This window comes from Pristiophorus japonicus, chromosome 4, assembly GCF_044704955.1.
Source record: "Pristiophorus japonicus isolate sPriJap1 chromosome 4, sPriJap1.hap1, whole genome shotgun sequence".
Taxonomy (NCBI): Eukaryota; Metazoa; Chordata; class Chondrichthyes; family Pristiophoridae; genus Pristiophorus; species Pristiophorus japonicus.
The window spans coordinates 12,837,799-12,856,612 of NC_091980.1; the positions used below are offsets into that span (position 1 = coordinate 12,837,799).

At 42.4% G+C, this 18,814-nt stretch overlaps 1 protein-coding gene across 1 annotated transcript; it reads left to right on the top strand.

Annotated features, from left to right (window-relative positions):
* Nucleotides 1-8,602: 8,602 nt before the first annotated feature.
* On the top strand, nucleotides 8,603-12,610 carry LOC139262011 (protocadherin-10-like). The gene is made up of 2 exons (XM_070877178.1): nucleotides 8,603-11,158; nucleotides 12,526-12,610. The coding sequence occupies exons 1-2, from the start codon at nucleotides 8,690-8,692 to the stop codon at nucleotides 12,568-12,570; spliced, it is 2,514 nt and encodes an 837-aa protein (XP_070733279.1). The 5' UTR covers nucleotides 8,603-8,689; the 3' UTR covers nucleotides 12,571-12,610.
* Nucleotides 12,611-18,814: the final 6,204 nt, after the last annotated feature.

The window sequence follows — 18,814 nt, forward strand, 5'->3', positions numbered from 1 at the left end:
GCAACTGAAAATTATGAGATAAAAAATGGCATTGCTTTTGAAGAAGGAATTAAGAAAATCCATGTAAGCAAGATTTCGAGGAACTGGAGTTAATAATTGGAAAATTTAGATTGAAAAGTGAATTTCAGCAGAATATTTTCACACAACGGTTGAAGCATTTGTAGAATTGATATGCAGAGAAAGAAAATGAAGCAGAGAGTTTAAGTATGATCAACAAAATTTGACGTTACTCTCCCTACTCTTAATACTATTACCCCAGCTATTTACAATGCACATTAATGATTTAAATGAAGGAATTGAATGTAATATATCCAAGTTTGCAGATGACACTAAGCTGGGTGGCAGTGTGAGCTGTGAGGAGGATGCTAAGAGGCTGCAGGATGACTTGGACAGGTTAGGTGAGTGGGCAAATCCTTGGCAGATGAAGTATATGTAGATAAATGTGAGGTTTTCCACGTTGGTGGCAAAAACAGGAAGGCAGAATATTATCTGAATGGTGACAGATTAGGAAAAGGGGAGGTGCAACTAGACCTGGGTGTCATGGTATATCAGTCATTTAACGTTGGCATGCAGGTACAGCAGGCAGTGAAGAAGGCACATGGAATGTTGGCCTTCATAGCGAGGTCTTTCTGCAGTTGTCCAGGGTCTTTCTGAGACCACACCTTGAATATTTTGTGCAGTTTTTTTCTCCAAATCTGAGGAAGGACATTCTTGCTATTGAGGGAGTGCAGCGAAGATGCAACAGACTGATTCCGGGGATGGCAGGACTGACATAGGAAGAAAAACTGGATCGACTAGGCTTATATTCACTGGAATTTAGAAAAATGAGAGGTGATCTTATTGAAACATCTAAAATTCTGACGGGATTGGACAGGTTAGATGCAGGAAGAATGTTCCCGATGTTGGGGAAGTCCAGAACCAGTGGTCACCGTCTAAGGATAAGGGTTAAGCGACTTAGGACCGAGATGAGAAGAAACTTCTTCACTCAGAGAATTGGGAAACTGTGAAATTCTCCACCACAGAAAGTTGTTGAGGCCAGTTCGTTAGATATATTCAAAAGGGAGTTAGATGTGGCCCGTACGGCAAACGGGATCAAGGGGTATGGAGAGAAAGCAGGAATGGGGTACTGAAGTTGCATGATCAGCCATGATCATATTGAATCGTGGTGCACGCTCAAACAGCCAAATGGCCTACTCCTATACTTAGTTTCTATGTTTCTATGGTCTTGTAATTTGGCTTTGGGTCATTAGTGGAGTCAATTTGACTTTCATCTTTGACATTTCAGTTATATTTGCAATTTCAAGTTACTGCAAACCTGTTGTGTTTGGCGACAACCAAGCCATGTCTGGAAACAGATATGTTCGAATGTATTAATAGTTTAACTATCATAATGAGATATATTTAAAAACGTCTATTAATGAAGTCAGTTATGATTTACAAGAGTAGTTTTAAAAGAATTTCTAATTCCAAGAAATTAAAGACCTAAATTCTGCCTCCAAAATGTAGCGTTAAATTTTATCAGGAACGTCCTGTTTTGATTAATCAAAATAATTATTGTTTCACAATAATTGATACTATGTATAACATATGTTGGCAATTAGTCTTTGGAAAATGAAATTGATTATAGAAAACAATGCGGAATACATCAACAAGTCATTGTTAGTCGATAGATTTTACATAAGGAATGGTAAAAATCTAAAATTTAGGACATGACGTTTGCAACTGTTGTATGCACTGGTATCACGTTCTTTAAATGATAGTTCGACAGCAGGTTTACATTTTTGGCTGCACTTTTGTCATCATCAAGTTGAAGAATATCCCCAGGAGCTCCAGTGTGATGTATATGAAACATCATATCCAATACAATCATGCGGTATTAACACCAACAACAAACCTTGAATTTATATACAGTATTTAAAGTAATAAAAGCTAGCTGCACTTGATGTGGGTACAACAGCAGAGTTTGTGATCAGGTAAAGTTTAACCAAAGGATGGGTGGCTGGCAAAGAGAGCATTTGATTAGTTCAGTCTGCAAATGGCAAACGTTTGCATGAGATTTACAGCAGGTTATGTTTGATTTATGGCTAGCGATGGGCAATGTGGCGTATGTGATACTTGGTGGAATTTGTGATGGAGAACATATGTGGTCTGAAGCTCAACACTTTCTCGAACTTGGTACAGTCTGCCGCAGCGTCAGCTAATGAATTTGGAGAGGCACAGAGTCATTGGTCAGTGTATGAGGCTCAGAGTAGAGCCGAAGGGAATGGTTCTTTTTGGGTTTTGGTTGGCTACTGACCTCGTGTGGAGTTATTATAGGATATTGTCAAAAATCCTATACATCTATTACAAGTTCTTAGAAGAAGATCCTCTGAAATGGCTGGTTAGTATTGCCGATTAAGTCAAGACAGTGAGCAAATTAAAAAATAACACACAGTGCATATGAAATCAGAATCAATTGTAAGCTCCATGCAAAGGACTCTTCATCACGCAGTCGAAAGCCTATCTTCTTCGCTCCTCAGCAAGACAAGATTGAAGGTCCCCAGGAGCTCCAGTTTGTTGCATAGGCTATAAATTAATTACATTGTAGAAATGTTGGAAACAAATGTCATCACGTTCTGTGTGTATGCAATTGACAGGCAAGCTCGGTTTATATTAAGTTTAGGTAATACCATTTGTTCTGTGTCACTTTGATCTTAATTTCGTATTACACACTGTACATTCCACACATGGGTGCTCATTAGTTCTCTGGAGCATTCGAAGTATTATCCATTTCCAGTCCATGCCGTACACAACGGTTACTCATACCAAATGAATTACCTATAATCCCCTGGAATCATTTGCTGTATATCTACTATATGTTTTATCTCTTCTCATCGACGGTTATGGAGGACATTTCTCCCATACTCCAGGACCGCCCTTGTATAGCTAATGCAGAAGGAGTACTAAAATTCGATATATATTTTAAAAGCTTACAATGTGTATTCTACCAGCATACTTATAATTACATTCTTGGTTTTCCAGTATTTAGCTGAAAGAATATCGCCTTACCCATGATCACATATTAGACATGTACTCTGACAGCATACACAGCTTGCGGGGGTGCGTGGGGAGAGAGAGAGATAGTGAACCATAGAGATTGATATCCTGAGCAGAAAAGGATACTGATATAATTTTGGATAAAGTTGTCAAGGAAGAGGGAGTTGCTAATGATGGATCGTTCGGTGTCTCCGGAGCGAAGCGATTAACAGATATGCTTGGCTGTAATTGGCTAGTTTAGTGTAGATTCAAGCAAAGCCGTCCCATCGAGCTCGTCAAGTAAGGAGATACAGGAGGATGACGTGCTCAGTCGGGTCAAAACCTGCAGGCAGGTCTAGGAGGATATTGACAGATGATGAATCATGATATCAATCATAGATTATATATTTCTACACATTGATTAGCGCTATTTCGATATTCTGGGAAGGAGGAAAGCTGACTGGAGAGACTCATGCATCTGGGAAATAAAAAAGCTGTGGCGATTCGACTGAGGTAAGTGATTGTGTGGCACTTTGCAAGAACAGAGGAGTAGGTGTTCTGCTTTTTAAAGATAGAGCGAAGCTGGTAGCTACAAAATTGAGAGGCGAAACAAAAACATTCACCACGTCAGCGGTCAACAAAGCAGGAAGATAAGTGGTCAGAAATGTTATGTTTAAGGGTTCGATTGTGTAGGAGGTATGTCTTGAATTGGATCAGCATCCAGGGCGCTTGAGAGGAAATGGGAGAATAAATAGACAGATAATAGAGTTTTAGACAGTGGTGGGAGGGGACAGGAGATGGGGGGCAAGTGATTCTTTGGTTATGTATTGTTGCCATAGGCATTTGTAAAGGAGGAAAGTAGAGGCAACTAATTGGAAGGTCTCCAGCTGCTCACAAAAATATCCAGGAGTTCCCCACACATTTTGTTAGATGTGAACATCGATAGTTAAGGAAGCAAGGCGGAATAAGATGGTTGAGAGATGAGAAAAGGAACCAGGAATTATTTTCACACTGAAAGATGATACTGGACTAGTGGCTTGTTTTGGAAATTTAGGCTTCTGGGGCCTGATATGTTCCAGGCAGATATAGTGGAGTTGAAAGCAAAAGTGTAGATGGTGAGTGATACAAGTAAATGTTTAGAGATGGTGCTTCCTGTGAACAAGACCAGAGAACTGGTGGGGTCACATCAGAAGGCGAGGTCAAAGCAGTGACCATCCATATGAGCGGGGGAAATTATAGGGAGGACGTGAGGGCAGTGCTCTCAGAGGTGAGAGGGCAAGGCAGGCTAAGCTGAGATGGAGAGTCGATCAATCAGTGGTGAAGTTAGCCCCAGTGTCTACCCTGATAAGAAACGTCACCGAGAGATTAATATTAGTAAGTTGTAATGGCTGCATTTATGGAGGTAGTCGCAGGTGCCTTGCAGAGAAAGGCGAAAAGCATCGAAAATTTGTTTTTATTCGTTCCTGGAATGTGGGCGCCGCTGACAAGGCCAGCTTTTATTGCCCACCTCGAATTGCCTTTGCGAAGGTGGCAGTGAACCCCTGCAACCTGCGTGGTGAAGGTGCAACCAAAGTGCTGTTAGGGAGGGACTTCCAGGATTTTGACGAAGCAATGATGAAGGAACGGGAAACTTTTTCCAAATCAGGATGTTTTGAAACTTGGAGGGGAACTTGCAGGTTCCCATGTGCCTGCAGCCGTTATCCATCTGGATGGTAGAGTTCGCGTATTGGCGGGGGGCGTGGGGGGTGGGGATGGCGGGGGAGGAGTGGGGTTGGGGGGGGTGGGGCGTGCTTCCGAAGAAGCCTTGGTGAGTTGCTACAGTGCATCTTGTATATGGTACGAACTACAGCCACGGTGCACCGGTGATGGAGGGAGTGAACTTTTAAGGTAGTGGATGGTGTGCCAATCAAGCAGGCTGCTTTGTCCTGGATGGTGTCAAGCTTCTTATCTGCTGCAAATGTTACTTGCTACTTATCAGCTCAGACCTCAACGTCGTACAGGTCTTGGTGCATGCAAGCATGGGCTGATTTATTATCTGAGAAGTAGTGAAAGGAATTGAACATTTTGCAATCATCAGCGCGCGTTCCCACTTCTGACCTTATGATGGAGCGAAGCAGCTGAAGATGGTTGGGCCGAGGACACTTTCTTGAGGAACTCCTGCAGCAATGTTCTGCGGTTGAGATGATTGACCTCCAACAACCACAACCACCTTGCTTTGTGCTAGGTATGTCTCTAGTCAGTGCTGGGTTTTCCCACTGATTCACATTGGCTTCAATTTTGGTATGGCTCCTGGATGCCACACTCCAATATCTATCAGCTGATCATAGAATCTTATGAATTTACAGCACAGAAGGAGGCCATTTTGAAAGATCATGTCCGTGCCAACCGACAAAGACCTATCCAGCATGATTCCACTTTCCAGCTCTTGGTCCGTAGCCCTGTAGCTTATGGCACTTCAAGTGCATATCCAAGTATGTTTTAAATGTGGTGAGCTTTTCGGCCTCCATCAAACTTTCAGGCAGAGATTTCCAGATCCTCACCACCCTCCCGGTGAATACATTTCCCATCAAATTCCCCTCGTTGTTGTTGACCCCTCTGCTAAGGGAAACAGGTCCTTCCTGTCCACTCTATCTAGGCCCCTCATGATTTCATGCACATCAATACGGAATCCTTTCAGCCTCCTCTGTTCCAAAGAGAACAAATCCAGCCTATCCAATCGTTACTGATAGCTAAAATTCTCTAGTCATGGCAACATCCTCCTGAATCTCCTTTGTACCCTCTCTCGTGCAACCACCTATTTCCTGTAATGTGGTTACCACATTTGCACGCAGCGCTCTAGCTATGGCCTAACTAGTGTTTTATACATTTCAAGCATAACTTTCCTCTTCTTGTATTCTATGCCTAGTCTAATAATGGAAATTGTTCCGTATGCATTTTTTAGCATCTTATCTACCGGGTCTGCTATCTTCAGGGATATGTGGACATACACTGCAATGTCCCTTTGTTCCTCTACATTTCTCAGAGTCCTGCGATTTAATGTTTTGCCTTTGCATTGTTTGACCTCCCCAAATGCATTGCCTCACACTTCTCCAGATGGAATTCAATTTGCCACTCTTCTGCCCACCTGACCAGTTCATTGATATCTTCCTACAGTCTACAGTTTACTTCTTCATTATAAAGCATACAGCCGATTTTACTATCATCTGCAAACTTCTTAATCATACCTGCTAAATTGAAGTTTAAATCATTGATATATACAAGAAGAAGCAAGGGACAAGTACTGATCCCTGCAGAACACACTGGAAACAAACTTCCAGTGTCAAAATCACCCATCAACCATTATTTTTACTTCCTGCCTCTGAGACAATTTTACGATATAACTTGCCACTTTGCCCTGCAACCCATGGTCTGTTCTTTTTAGTTGCAGTCAGCCATGTAGGACCTCTTCTAAAGCCTTGCTAAAATCCAAATACATTACATTAAACACACTCCTTCGGCACTCCTTCTTACCTCCTCACCATATTGAATCAAGTTAGTCAGAAACAATCTTCCCTTAACAAATCCATGATGACTTCTTTGTTTAATCTGTGTCTTTCTAACTTAAGATTTATCCTGTCCCTCAGAATTTTGTCCAATAATATTTCCAATACTGAGGTTCGGATGACTGTCTGGTAATTACTCCATCTATCTGTTGCTCCCTTTTAAAAAAATCATCAATTTAGCAGTCCTCCAGTGCTCCTGCACCATACCTGTAGTCAGAGGATTAGAAAATGATGATCAGAGCCTCTGCTATTTTGTCTTTTGCTTCTCTTAACAGCCTGGGATATACTTCACTGGGTCTGGGGATGTATGCACTTTAAATGAAACTAGGCCCCTTAATTCTTTCTCTTTCACTATGATTATTTAACTTAATATTTAAAACTCCTTCTCCCTGATTGCAATGTCTGCATCACCCCTCTCTTTTGTGAAAACAGGCGCAAAGTATTCATTAAGAACCATAGCCACGTCTTCCACCGCCACACACAGATTAACTTTATTATCTCTAATAGGCCCGACACTGTTTTTTAGTTATCCTCTTGCTCTTAGTGTATTATAAAATATCTCTGAGTTTTCCTTGATTTTTTTTGGCAACATTTTTTCATGCTCTACCTTTCCTTTCCTAATTTCCTTTTTAATTGTATCCTTTTTAATTGTATCCTTTTACTTTCTACACTCCTCTAGAATTCATGCAGTATTGAGTCCTCGCTATCTGACATGAGACCCCCTTTTTTTTAATCCTAACCTGTATGTCCCTTGACATCCAGGGAGCTCCAGATTGATTTGGCCTACCCTTTTTCTTTAAGGGAACATACTTGCTCTAAACTCTCAGATTCTCCTCCTTGAATTCCTTCCACTGTTCTGGCACTGATTCTCCTTCAAGTAACTGTTTCCAGTCCAATATGGCTAAATCCCATCTCAGCTTAGCAAAATTGTCATTTCTCCAATTGAGAACTTTTATTCCTGTTCTAGCTTTGTCCTTTAACGTAACTACTCGAAATCGAACTGAATTGTGAACACTGGCACCAAAATTCTCTCCCACTGATACCCGTTCCACCTGCCCGTCAATTTAGGTAACCATTTTATGAATGATTCAACATTCAGAATTATTGCTATATTTTTCTGCATTATCCAGTTTCAGCTCCGAATATTATGCATAGGTTATGGGTATTTTGTTCTAGATTGGGAGCGTTGTTTTTAGGGAGTTGCATCTTCATCAGTTGACACGGAATTGACCTCCGGAGTAAAAGCTTGATATATTTGTACGTGACGAACTACTGTTACAAAGTTCACCATCATAATGATTTGTAAAATAATTACATTGCCTGTATTTTCTATTAATATTATTTACTCTTGGGATTTGGGCATTGCTAGCAAGGTTGTATTTACTGTCCAACCCTAGTTGCCCAGTTAAGGTGACGGCGGGCCTTCTACTTTAAACCATCTAATCCATGGAAACGTTGCGCAAGCTAGTAACATTTCACATTATCGTCCTCACGCATCAAAAATGCGTCTAAATAATTTACTAACGCAACGTTTTCATCCAGTAGATTTGTTTTCTTTGTGATACCCAAGGGTTGATGAAAAAATGATTACAATGGACAAACAGAATGCTATCCAGTTAAATGTAACATAATGGTAATTAAATCAGACTTCAATCAGGTAAGAAAACATATCGTATAAGAAAAATCGAGCAACAACGTCAATTAAAGTTGCACAACGTTAAATAGGCAAAACAATACTTCCGGTGCTCAGTCGAGGCACTATTGCTTTAAGAGGATGTGATGTTATTATTGGCCGAGTCTCTTTGTGTCGCTGTCTACCAATGAGATGAGGAAACGTGGCTGGAGATCCAAAACCGCTACCCCTACACCACTCACTGCGAAGTAGCGAAGAAAGGAACAGCATTTGTCCTCCAACGCTCTTAATTCGCATCTAAGAAAGGACCGGAGAAATCTAAGGGAATTTGTACAAATAATCTTGGCGATCGTGACAAAAACATCTAGCGTTGTACGTGAAGTCCGGCATTTCACCTGGATAATCAGGGTAATGAACAATTGCGAACTCGATCTAAAATCAAGGGGCGTGCAATTTATCGGAGAATCTGGCAGTTATATCCGCAGTAATTTGATCAGGCATGGCCTCTTTGCAAAATATCCTACTGTCGCAATGGCCTGTTCTTTCACTGCTACTCCTATATGTTTCGGATTCAGTCTGCGTGAACATTCGCTACACAATTCGTGAAGAATTAGAGCTTGGTGCCTTTGTTGGAAATATTGCTACGGACCTGGGGTTAGATGTAAAGCAGCTATTGGGGCGTAGATTTCGGATTGTATCTGAAAACAAAAAGCATTATCTCGACTTGAACGTAAATACTGGAGTTCTGATTATAAAAGAAAGGATAGACAGAGAGGAGCTTTGCGAACAAAGCCTCACATGCGTATTGATATTTGAGGCGGTGATTGAGAATCCGTTAAAGTTTTATCGTGTAGAAATCGAGATTATCGACATCAATGACAATTCGCCTATGTTCCAGAGAAGCGAGGTATACATTGAAATCATAGAAATGACGCCGGTCGGGACGACTCTCCCGCTCCAGACCGCTCGGGACCCGGACGCTGGAACCAACAGTGTTCGCTCCTACCAACTGAGCCCAAACGAGCATTTCACTTTGAAATCACAGTTAAACGGCGAACAAATTGGAATCCCAGAACTGCTGCTGGAACGACCCCTCGACCGAGAACATCAGTCGACTCATCGATTAACACTGACGGCGGTTGATGGCGGAAAACCGGAGAAATTCGGAACTGCTCACATTATATTCACGGTGCTTGATGTGAACGACAATGCTCCGGTTTGCGAACAGAATGTCTATCAAATCACCATTGCCGAAAATGTGCCCAAAGATACATTGATTGTGAAAATAACTGCGGTGGATGTGGATGAGGGACAAAACGGTGAGTTAATGTATTCATTTAGTGATCACACTCCTGATAAAGTGCGTGAGACATTTAGCTTGGATTCAACAAACGGAGAAATCAGAGTAACCGGTATCGTGGACTTTGAAGAAGCAGAAAATTATCAGATTTCGGTACAAGCTAAGGACAGAGGTCCATATCCACTGTCTGTATACTGTAAAGTTCTGGTCAATGTTACTGATGTTAATGATAACTGTCCTGAAATAACGATAACTAGTACGTCGAGTTCAATTCTGGAGGATGCTGCGGCGGACAGTGCAGTAGCGCTGTTGAGAGTTACGGACCGAGATTCAGAAAACACAGCAGATGTTTATTGCAGGATCCACAAGGATATCCCTTTTAAGCCTACCGCTTCATTTAATAACTATTACACGTTACACACTCATGGTGAATTAAATCGTGAAAAAGTGTCAGAGTATAACATTACCATTTTATGTACGGATGCAGGTTCTCCTCCTCTCTCGACTAACAAAACAATCCGTGTTGAAATCTTAGATATAAATGACAACGCGCCACGCTTTACGCAACCGTCCTTCACTATATATGTGATAGAAAATAATGTTATTGGTGCTTCAATTGGTTCTGTGTCAGCCTTTGATCCAGATTCCAATCAGAATGCACAAATGACTTTTCATATTTTGGGTAGCCTGATACATGGATTGCCCGCAGCCGATCTCGTATCAATAAACTCGCTCAATGGTGTGATGTTTGCTCGCCGCTCTTTTGATTTTGAATATCTTAAAACATTTAAAGTTCACGTGCAAGTAAAAGATGCTGGATCCCCTCCGCTCAGCAGTAATGTTACTGTGAATGTGATCATCGTAGATCAGAATGATAATGCCCCTGTCATCGTGGCACCTTTGTCAAATAAAGGCTCTGCAGCAGAGGCATCAATACCAAGATCTGCCGACTCTGGTTACTTGCTTACAAAAGTGACAGCCACTGATGCCGATTCTGGACAAAACGCTGAACTTTTCTACCAAATTCGTCAGCCGACCGATGAAAGTCTGTTTACTGTGGCTGCTGAAACTGGAGAAATCTGGACTATTCGCCGCCTTCGGCATCAGGATTCACTCAGTCAAAAAATTGTCATTTTGGTGAGGGACAATGGAACCCCATCCCTTTCATCTACGTTCACCATCAATGTGTCGGTGCAGGAAGATATTACAGAAAATACATCTAATATTGGCATGTTGGGAAATTCTGGTCCATTGAAATACGATTTAAAATTTTATTTAATGATTGCTTTTGGCTCCACTTCAATCCTATTTCTTGTGGCGATTCTATTCCTCTGTCTTAAGGTGCACAGAGGTAGAAATGAAATTAATAATTACTGCTGCTGTTGGAAAGCCTCATATTTTGCGAGGAAGGATTTGCTCCATGGAATCCAAAAGGCAAGTGTGAATCTTCAATTACCACCCAATTATACAGAGGTCTACGATAGCGGGATCCTCCCACAACAATTTCGCTATGACGTACGTCAAGCTTCTGCCATGAAGGATTTCATGTTTTTAAAATTACATGGCGAAGCCGCGCCAATGATTAATATCAAAAATGGTTCAAGTGTCACTGCGGAACATGGAAAGGCATCGAACTCTACGATCAGGGAAACCACTGAATTTCACGAGGTGAGTGCTGCGTTGTTAAAATGTTAAGCTTCGGTAAGATACAGTAGTACAAGAATTATGCTGCTGGACAAGTAATCCAGATGCAACAACTTATAAGCGAGAGAATTTTAGTTCAATCCCCCAACGTAGTTTGAGAATTCAGTTCCACTTAAAATCAATTTGGAAATTAAAAAGTAATCTCATTTAGAAACGTGACCATCAAACTGTTGAAATGTCATACAAACCCAACTGGTCATGAATCTCACGAATGTCATTTTGCGAAGGAAACCTGCTCTCCTTACCCAGCTAGGCCTATCGGAGGCTCCAAATTTATAACAATGTTCAGTTTCGTAGCCTAGCAAACCACTCAGTCAGAGCAACTGGATATATGAAAACCGAAGCAACAGTACGCCACTCATCTCACATCCCCCCCTCCGCCCCCCCCCCAACCTCCACCGCTTGTGTTCCGCAGTTCAGGTACATTCTGACGGATCTGTACCTCAGCCACGTTTAAACGATTTTCATCCATATCCATTGATGCCCTTAACCAACAAAATTATATCGACATGATCTTGAAATTTGCAAGATTTGTAAAATACATTGCCTCTGTTGAAATTGCTGATCTAAATAAATGGGTTAGTCAGGGGGAGGCGGTTAACTCATTCTATTTCTTATTTTGAACCTGAAGTATAATTTAACTAAGACTACATACAACCGATGTTTAAGGAAACATAAATCATTTGTTAACAAATAGTAAGGGTAATAGAGCAGAGCATGAATTACACTGGTATATCAGTTAAATATCAAATATCAACGTAGATGGGAAATGGGATAATTATAAATAAAACGAAGAGTCATGGAGTTTAAATTACCAAGGTAAGCAGACGACTATGACTGGAGGTGCCGAGGAAATATAGAATACAGGTTAAGGAAAAGTGAATTTGCAAAACAATAATAACAATGGTAAGATTTACTGTGTTTACACAAATGTTTCAAGCCTAAAAAGTGAAGTTGGGCTTTAGTGAAACGATTATAATGCAGTGCATGATTTTGCAGCTTTGAGAGAAACAAGGCTCTTCTGGAGAGAGCATGGGAATCAAATATTCACATAAATACAATTGTGTGGCGTCATAAGGAAGCAAAATGGAAAGGAGAGACAAACTTATTAACTGAATGCATTATTCCAACGAAAGCAAGTAAAGTTTGTTGTAAGGGAGCTGGTAATTAGGCAGCTCCTATGGATATTATTAAGCACTAATAAATTGAAAGAAATTGAATTGCGTGACGGGTGCAATGTAATAGGGATATGACAGACTATGTTAAATTAATACATTGGCTGATTACATAATAGAATAAAAAGAGTTAAAGTTGTGTGATCTTATCCATAGGAATTATCATACAACGGCTTAATTGATATGGAGGAAGATGGTTGAGATGAGCGTTTAAGGAGCTTGGGATGAAGTTAGGAAATAGGACCTCAAAGGTAGTATTCTTTGAAATACTCTCAATGCAACGCGTTATTGAGCTAAAAAGTAGGAGGACATGGAAGATAAATTCAGGCTACAGATACGGTGTGAGAACTTCAGATTCCTCGAACAGTGGAATCAGTTCTATGGCAGGAGAGGCCTTGTAACAATGGACTGATTGCACTTGAAATAGCTGGGACCAATGTCCGAGCTTAACTATTGCTGTGGGGAGCGTTTAAATTAATTCAGTAGAAGCTCGGGCACCAAGATGTAATATTAAAGAGCAGAATCAAGGCACACAGCGAAACAATAAGGGCTAGTCATTCTGTAGTGCCCCGTTTGCGGTGATGATTTTTCACGGAGCGCAAAGGTATCAACAGGCGAAACATATTTTTTGCTTTAGAGCTTGAAGAAGAAAGTGGAGTATTAAATCAAGTGCTATTACTTCCCTGGAGCGCTAAAATGAGTGCGATGGTCAATCTTTTGTGCAGCAATGCCCATCTTTGGAGGCTCCTTCCCTCGCTTAAAGGAAAGGGTCAATGTTGTTTTGAATCCATCTCCATGGGGCCATGGGACCTGCGCTATGCGTATAACAGCCCCAACCACTCTAAGAGCATGCAGGGTTGAGCAATCGCGGTGTCACAACAAATCAGGTGGCACCAGAGTGGGAAAATAAATACATTTTACCCTACCTGACCACCACTGCCTTTAAACATCGCTCTCCATGTGGCCAGGTGAGGTGGCATTGTTGGTGCACATCGATGATGCAGGGGGCGGGAGTGAATATTTTCTCTGGGGCACTAATGATGCTCTGTCCATTGGATGCCATTGCGATGAGTAAGGCAGTAAGTGTTGGGGTTAGTGCAAAACCGCCAGGGAAGTCCACGGGCATTGGTGAATTCATCACATCTGGTCAGTAACCACGTTGCAACCCATTACGTTCCCCCCTGCATGCACTCGCCAGGCTAATTTCTCCCACTAAATGTAATAAATATTACAGAATGAAGTGGTTTCACGGAAAATGCAAAGAGGTCTATGTTAAGTTTGGAAAGCATGTGCGCCAATGCGCAAAGTTCATACAATCGGTGAAATGTCGACGCAACTAGCCACAAGGGAATATGACGTAAAAGTAAAGACAGGTACTTGGCTCTTAGAAGGGGAGGATTGGATCGGTAAGCCGAGAAAATCGCCTCGTTAGTACCTCCTGTTATAGCCGGGCTCTAATGGTTTACTAATCGGGCGTGGCGAGATGAACAACTCCCGCTAACTTATTCGTGAGATTTTTGCGGCGGTAATAAATTGCGGCACGTATTTCTGCGCTCGGAGATCATGATGTCATTGGTGTGTGCTTCGTTTCGGTAGCACCCCGGACTTGAAATTTGGTCTGTCTCCTGCAGCATTGCTGAACATAAACACTGACAGCTGCACGATGCGTTGTACGGGGGGCCGGGACCTTTGGGGGAAGAAGTTAAAGTTCAGTTTCCTGAGGTGAGTAGGAACATTTCTAAAAGGCATTTTTCAATTCTCCTGGTCGCGATCGATCAGCCCGGCATTCTGCTGGAGCGCATCTGGCTGCTCGGGCTGGTCCACGGCTGCCATCGGAGAGCAGCTAACTGGTCCGAATGCAGAGCCTACAGAGATGGCCTTTCAAATTAAGGGAAGGAAGGAGTTTCATATCGTAAGCATTGCACATGCCATTGTGCAGCACTGCGCTAGTACCTCCCCACCTGTGTCCTTTATAACTCCAGGAAGGTAGTGGAGGGCTTGATTTGTCACTCTCCTTCCTTCCGGGTGTGCTAACACCGAACTTAGAGAAAGCTACGAATTATTAGTATCTGATGCTAATTTTTCTATCTTTGACAAGTTAACGGCCCAAACGGGGCATTCTCGAATTATTCTCCCTTAATATTCTTGGGTACAGTTTATTCAAGAAAGATCAGGAAGCAAAAAAAGGCGTCGGGTAAGAACTCCGATTAAGGAAAATATTCAATGCTTTTAAGAGAGACTGTCCTTGAGGTGGAAAAGACAGAATCCATTTGCTTGGAGTTAAACATAAAAACATTGAAACATAGAAAATAGCGGCTGGAGGAGGCCATTCGGCCTGCATCGCCATTCAATATGATCATGGCTGATCATGCAACCTCCGTACCCCAGCCCTGCCTTTTCTCCATACAGCCTGATCGCTTTAGCCATAAGGGCCACATCTAACACCCTTCTGAATACGTCAAATGAACTAGACTCCACAACTTTCTGTGGCAGAGAATTCCACAGGTTCACAACACTCTGGGTGAAAAAGTTTCTCCTCATCTCGGTCCTATATGCCCTATCCCTTATCGTTGGACTGTATCCTCTGGTTCTGGACTTCCCTAATATTGGGAACCTTCTTCCTGCATGTAACCTGTCCAGTCCTGTCAGAATGTTAAACGTTTCTATGAAATCCCCTCTCATTCTTCTAAATTCCAGTGAGTATAAGCCTAGCCGATTCAGTCTTTCCTCATATGTCAGTCCTGCCATCCCGGGAATCTTCCTGGTGAACCTTCGCTGCACTCCCTGAATAGCAAGCACGTCCTTCCTCAGATCAGGGGACCAAAACTGCACACAATACTCAAGGTGTGGTCTCACCAATGCCCTGTATAACTGCAGCAAGACCTCCTTGCTCCTTTACTCAAATCCCCTCGCTATAAAGACCAGCATGCCATTTATTTTATTTACTGCCTGCTGTAACTCATGCCTACCTTCAATGACTGATGTACCATGACACCCAGGTCTCGTTGCACCTCCCCTTTTATTAATTTGTCACCATTCAGATAATAATCTGTCTTCCTGTTTTTGCCACTAACGTGGCTAACCTTACATTTATCCACATTATATTGCATGTGCCATGCATTTGCCCACTCATTTAACCTGTCTAGTCACCCTGCAGCTTCTTCGCATTCTCCTCACAGCTCACACCGCCAGCCGGCTTAGTGTCATCTGCAAAATTGGAGATATTACACTCAATTCCTTCATTTAAATCTTTAATGTATATTGTAAATAGCTGGGGTACCAGCACTGAGCCATGTGGCTCTCCGCTATTCACTGCCTGCCATTCTGAAAAGGATCCATTTATCCCAATTCTCTGCTTCCTGTCTGCCAACCAGTTCTCTATCCATGTCAGTACATTACCCCCAATATCATGTGCTATAATTTTGCTCAACAATCTCATGTTTGGGACCTTTTCAACAGCATTTTGGATGTCCAAATACAACACACCCACTGGTTCTACCTTATACACTCTACTAGTTACATCCTCAGAAAATTCTAGAAGATTTGTCAAGCATGATTTCCCTTTCATAAATCCATGCTGACTTGGACCGATCCTGTCACTGCTTTCCAAATGAGCTGCTATTACATCTTGAATAATCGATTCCAGCATTTTCCCCACCACCGATGTCAGGCGAACCAGTCTTTAATTCCCCGTTTTCTCTCTCATCTCTTCTAAAAAGTGGGGTTACATTAGCTACCCTCCAATCCATATGTAGTGAACCTGAGTCCATGGAATGTTGGAAAATGATCACGAATGCATCAACTATTTCTAGGCCACTTCCTTAAATACTCTGGGATGCAGACTATCAGGACTGGGGATTTATTGGCCTTCAGTCCCTTCAATTTCCCTCACACTATTTCCTGACTAATAAGGATTTCCCTCAGTTCATCCTTCTTGCTAGACCATCGGTCCTCTTGTATTTTCAGGCGGCTATTCGTCTCTTCCTTCGTGAAGACTGAACCAAATTATTTGTCCAATTGGCGTGACATTTCCTTGTTCCCCATTACGAATTCAGCTGATTCTGGCTTCATTAGTCTTTACTAACCTTTTTCTCGTCAGTTTTTATGTTTCTTCCAAGCTTACTCTCATACTTTATTTTCCATTTCCTAATTAAACCCGTAGTCCTCCTCTGCTGAATTCTAAATTTCTCCCAGTCATCGGGTTTGCTGCTTTTTCTGGCCAATTTATATGCCTCGTCCTTGGATTTAACACTTTCCCTAATTTCCGTTGTTAGCCACGGCTTAGACATCTTCCCTTTTTTATTTTTTATGCCACACAGGGATGTGCAATTGTTGTAGTTAATCCATGTGATCTTTAATAGCCTGCCATTGCCTATCCACCATCAACCCTTTAAGTTAATTTGCCAGTCTATCCTAGCCAATTCACATCAAAGTTTCCTTTATATAATTTCAGGATTCTAGTCTCTGACTTAACTGTTTGACTGTCCATCATAACGAAGAATTATACCATAGTAAGGTCACATTTCTCAAGCGGCCTCACATGACCAGATTGCTAATTAATCCTCACTCGTTACACAAGACCCAATCTAGGATGGCCTGCTCTCTACTTGGCTCCTCGACATATTGGTCGAGAAAACCATCCCTTATACACTCCAGGAAATCCTCCTCCACAGCATTGCTACCATTTTGTTTAGTCCAATCAATATGTAGATTATATTACCCAAAATAACTGCTGTACCCTTATTGCATGCATCCCTAATTCCCTGTTAGATGCCATCCCCAAACTCCCTACTACTTTTTGGTGGTCTGTACACAACTCCCACTAACGTGTTCTGCCCTTTGGTGTTTTACAGCTCTACCCATATAGATTCCACACCAGCCACGCTAATGTCCCTCCTTACTTTCGCGTTAATCTCCTCTTTAACCAGTAACGCTACCCCACCTCCTTTTCCTTCCTGTTTATCCTTCCTGAATATTGAATACCCCTGGATATTGAGTTCCCAGCCTTGGTTCCCCTGGAGCAATGTTGCCGTAATCCAAATTACAAAATAACCATTAACATCTATCTGTGCAGTTAATTCATCCAACTTATTACGAATACTCCTTGCAATGAGACTCAGAGGTTTCAGCCTTTTTTTTAACATACTTTGTCCTTTTGGAATTCGGTTGTAATGTGGACCTTTTTGATTTTTGCCCTTGTTTTCTCTCCCCTCCACTCTTGCTTTTCCCCTTCCTACCTTTTTCTTCTGCCACATATTTACTTCCTTCTGCCTCACTGCTTAGATTCCCAACCCCCTGCCATTTTTGTTCAAACCCTCCCCTAAAGCAGTAGTAAACACTCCCCTTTGGAAATCGGTTCTGCTCCTGCCCAGGTGCAGACCATCCGGTTTGTACTGGTCCCACCTCGTCCAGAACCGGTTCCAATGTCCCAGGAATGTGAACCCCTTGCCCTTGCACCATTCCTCAAGCCACGTATTTATCTCAGCTATTCTGCAATTCCTACTCTGAATAGCACGTGGCACTGGTAGCAAGTCTGAGATTACTACCTTTGAGGTCTTACTTTAAATTTAGCTCCTTGCTCCCTAAATTCAGCTTGTCGGACCTCCTCGCGTTTTTTTACCAATATCGTTGGTACCTATATGCACCATGACAGCTGGCTGTTCACCCTCCCCCTCCAGAATTTGCTGCAGCCGCTCCGAGACATCATTGACCCTTGCACTATCGAGGCAACATGCCATCATGGAGTCTCGTTTCTGGCCGCAGAAACGCCTGTCTATTCCCCTTACAATGGAATCCCCTATCACTATAGCTCAACCACTCTTTTTCCTGCCCTCCTGTGCAGCAGAGCCAAAGCTAGTGCCATGGATTTGGCTGTTGCTACCTTCCCCTGATGAGCCATCTCCCCCAACAGTTTCCAAAATGAAATGTCTGTGTTGGAGGGAGGTGACCACAGGGGACGCATGCACTACCTTCCTTCCACTGCTATTTCTGAATGTCATCCATTCATTATCTGCCTTTGAAACCTTAACCTGTCGTGTGACCAACTCACTGAATGTGCTATTCACCACATCCTCAGCATCACGGATGCTCCAGAGTGAATCCATCTGAAGCTCCAGTGCCATCATGCGATGTCAGGAGCTGCAGCTGGATGCACTTCCTGCACACCTAATAGTCAGGGACACTGGAAGCGTCCCTGATTTTCCACATAGTACAGGAGGAGCATGACATGGGTCTGGGCTGTCCTGCCATCACTTAACTCTTAAATTGACCTAACGTTTTCTTACTGATAAGAAAAATCAAAAGATCAACTACTCACCAACCAGCCAATCACTTAAGCCCTTGGCTGTGACGTCACACTTCGATTCCTTCTTGCTTCTTTGTTTACCTCCTGCCCCTCCACAAGCTGGCCGTTGCGCGAACGGCCGCCGCTCCAACTGCCGCCTCC

Excerpts from the sequence above, each read along its gene's own strand:
- LOC139262011 (XM_070877178.1), top strand. The coding sequence starts at position 8,690 with ATGGCCTCTTTGCAAAATATCCTACTGTCGCAATGGCCTGTTCTTTCA. Across the intron at positions 11,159-12,525 it reads AAACCACTGAATTTCACGAG|GAATTATCATACAACGGCTT; the intron begins GTGAGTGCTGCG and ends TCTTATCCATAG.